The sequence below is a fragment of the Trachymyrmex septentrionalis genome, unplaced genomic scaffold, assembly GCF_001594115.1.
Source record: "Trachymyrmex septentrionalis isolate Tsep2-gDNA-1 unplaced genomic scaffold, Tsep1.0 scaffold176, whole genome shotgun sequence".
Taxonomy (NCBI): domain Eukaryota; kingdom Metazoa; phylum Arthropoda; class Insecta; order Hymenoptera; family Formicidae; genus Trachymyrmex; species Trachymyrmex septentrionalis.
The window spans coordinates 231,253-234,819 of record NW_017304928.1 but is presented as its reverse complement, the minus strand read 5'-3'; the positions used below and the strand labels follow the sequence as shown (position 1 = coordinate 234,819).

The 3,567-nt window shown below is 38.3% G+C and overlaps 1 protein-coding gene across 1 annotated transcript in view; it reads left to right on the top strand.

Moving 5' to 3' along the window:
* The first annotated feature begins 3,186 nt into the window (after nt 1-3,186).
* The window catches only part of LOC108746522, a 973-nt gene continuing 592 nt past the window's right edge, over nt 3,187-3,567 (top strand). The window contains exon 1 of the mRNA XM_018483344.1: nt 3,187-3,526. Within this exon, the coding sequence (XP_018338846.1) occupies nt 3,187-3,526 (340 nt within the window). The remainder of the gene's footprint in view (nt 3,527-3,567) is intronic.

Sequence of the window (3,567 nt, the reverse complement as noted above, 5' to 3'; positions counted from 1 at the left end):
CCTCCTTAAAATGATATGTATGTATAGAGAATATCATTATTATCTTCAAATAATGAAAGCTTTAAATAAATCTTTAAAAGTAATTTTGCTGATATATTATAACTACTTTAAGTGCAGAAATTTAATATAATCACTATTGAAATGAGTTGAAATTTGAATTTAATGCAAAGCGAACATAAAGTAAGGTTCAAAGAATATGTCAAATATAACAAAAAACTTTGAATAAGACTATATTTTCCATTTTTTCCAACAATAGACAACTTTTAATCAGAAAATAATAGTAATTGATTATTCTTTCTTTTTCGTAATTATTGCGTAAATTAAAGAAATAAATATGTAGGAGATATTTGTAACTTTGTATAACAATTTATCTGTTTAAATACGTACGCTTATCTGAACTGTGTTTGTTGAACTCGCAAAAAAACTATAGTACATAATTAAGAAATGTTTAACAGTTAAGCGTACGTTATCAAATAGGTAAATTCTATTTATATGAAACAATTAATAATATAACTTTTGTTCATCATATATATATTGCTAATACAAATTTATAAATATCTCCTACATATTAATTTTTTTAATTCATGCAACAATAACGAAAATAAAAGAGTAATCAATAACTATTATTTTCTGAGTAAAAGTTTTGTGATCAAATTTCCGTTAAACACGAGAATCTTCGGAAGAAGCTGAAGGAAAACACGATGATTGCATAGCGAAGCGACGAGATCACGCGACCGCGTCGCCCAATAGGGAGCGAGGATCATGCGAGAGGGCCGAGAATTTTCCGCGGCTAGCGATGCGTACTGAGCATGGGCCTTGGCCGAAACACATTGTTCCATAATCTATACTCGATTCGCTGAATAAAGCCATTAGATTTGATGTTATATTATTTGACTATCCTGTAATGTCTTATGCATATGCCTATCCCTTACGAATTCCTCGTTTATTCTTTGCATTAAACAACAACAAGTGTAAATTGGACGCTTATGTAAGTCAGAGACAACATTTCTCAGAAGTGGGATGAGAAACTTACGTGATAAGGAACTTATGTGATAACGAACCTATGGAACAAAGATTATGTGCTAAAACTTGTGTGTTAAAAAAGGACAACATACATGTGACAAGCGTTGCTAGCCGCGGAAAATTCTCGGTTTACGTATATAAGTAATTTTACATCTGCGAAATCGGTAATGAACTGAAGGGCAGAGAAAATGGACGGCGATAAGACAACTGTCAGAGTTGAAGGCCATACTTAATTTAGATCTCTCCATCAAGAGCAACAAATCAGAACTGTTGAAGAGATTCTATGAACATGATCCCTCAGGCTCGTGGAAGCGGTGGAAAGGAGAGATTCTGGTGGAAGAAACGCTGACAGAGATAGAAAGAACGACGACGCAACGGCAACGCGACGTGATCACAGTCAAAGAAGAGGTATGACAAGAGATCGCCTCACGAAGTTCGCCGCGTTCGAACAATTATGTAATGGAACAGACTGAGCAAGACAGAGAACTCAAAATCTTAAAAAGAGAACGCGATCTTACGCAGCGAGAACTAGAAATCCTGTGCCGCGGGAACTCAAAGCAAACAGAACGGCCATGATTATCTCGCCGGCGACAATCGCCAGTTAAACATCAATGACGCGTTCACAACCTAAGACCGTCAGCGAGTTATTAAGTGAATTTACGGGTTCGGAAGGTATGTTTTTTGTATGGTGTAAACAGTTTGAACTGATTCAAGCTACATATGAGCTAGATGACCTTTAGTGATTATCTTTATGATAAAGCAATCCTCGCGAATAAAGTGCCGGTTTCGCGCATAATTTTGGTTTGCCATTCGGAAAAATCACGATCCGAACGGCAAACCGAAATTATGCGCAAGATAGTGGCAGTACTAACGCCACGATAAAACAGAGTTTAAACGCAAGACGAGGCCACAAACAGAGTTGCAAGAAGCGACAGAACAAGGTGGCACGGAAAAAAGTGCTACAATTGTGATCAGCTGCGACACATAGCGAAGAATTGTGAGAAGCTGAAGAGGGAGCGCGGGTGGTGTTACGAGTGCGGGGCGACCGATCACCGCCTGTGGGATTGCCCATAGAGAAAGAAGACGACGACAGCGCCGAAGGTGCTGGTACAAATAGAGGGAGCGGAACAGATCTCCAACGTGGCTGAAGAAAGTCGGAACAACAACGAATTCTTCAGAACTGTGGAACTACAGATAAATAGAGACGAACTTAAGTACCGTCGAGAGTGCGTGGCGTAGATTGATACCGTGAATTTGATTAGTTTGTTGAAGTCGAAATTTATCTCGTCGGATCAGATCGCGATAGTTAAAGACGGTCTTAATTACGAGGGGCTTAATGGATCGATATTAAAGATATTGGGACAGATCGAAGCAAAAGTTTTCGGAGAGGAAATAAGCGCAAACGCGATAGTATTTCGAGTTGTATCCGACTACGCAATCAAATGTGACGCAATATTAAGAAGAAACACAATCAGAGTATTAAGATTAAAGTTAAGTAAGTTAGAGGGTGAACGCGAAACGGAAACGCCGGAAATACTAAACGTTGACGTAAGCGTCTCCAAGAGAGATAAGTTAGATGAGATAGATGTAAATCCCGAAATGTCTAGCAAGACGCGAAATAGATTCTTTCATCTTTTTCGCACGAAGGCGCAGAAAGACCGCCAAAAGTCAAGGCTGAAATAAAAATATATACAGGTATTGTCAAGGATAAACAACCTTTTCACTTTACGTCGGGAGGACTACCGTATGTTGAAAAGAGCCGATTGTGGGAGATTCTAGGCAATCTATTAGCGTGAAAAATTGTATGATCAGGAAATTCGGAGTATGTATCGAGAATAGTCAAAAAAAAGAACGGGAAGATTCGTTTATATATCGATTACAAAACCTTAAATAAAGTTAAAGACAATTTCCTACTTCCCGTTATCGAAGATCAAATGGATGCATTGTGACACAAGCGATATATTACGCTGCTCGACTTCAAGGATGACGGATTTCACCATAAATGTAGCCGAAGATAATATTAAGTACACTGCGTTTGTAACTCCATTCGGTTAATATGAGTATCGTAAAATGCCGTTTGGTTTAAAAAACGCTCCTGCGCAATTTCAATGTTACGTAAACGAAGTTCTGAGTGACCTGATATGAAGTGGAAATGTGGCTTACATGGACGACTTCCTAATAGCAACGAATACTTTAGAAAAACACTTTGAAATGCTTAGTCAAGTACAGGGTTGGCCATATTCGACGGAAAGATGTGGCAACACTGTAACTTTTGACAGAGATGTTAGATCGAGTAACGACGTAGCGCGTTTGAAGCGTCAGTCGAAGGAAATTTGTGCCATGGAACAGTACACGCCACGCGAACGCTCTCAGATTGTTGAAATTTACATTCAACAAAACAAGTCAATTGTTAAAACTCAACGTGCATGGAGAAAAATAAATAAAGTGAAAAGTGCGCCTTCCGCGAACACATTGTATCGTTTGTATGAAAGATTTTCAACTGGTGAGGCACTCACTAATCCCGAAGATAAAGAGATAAACTAA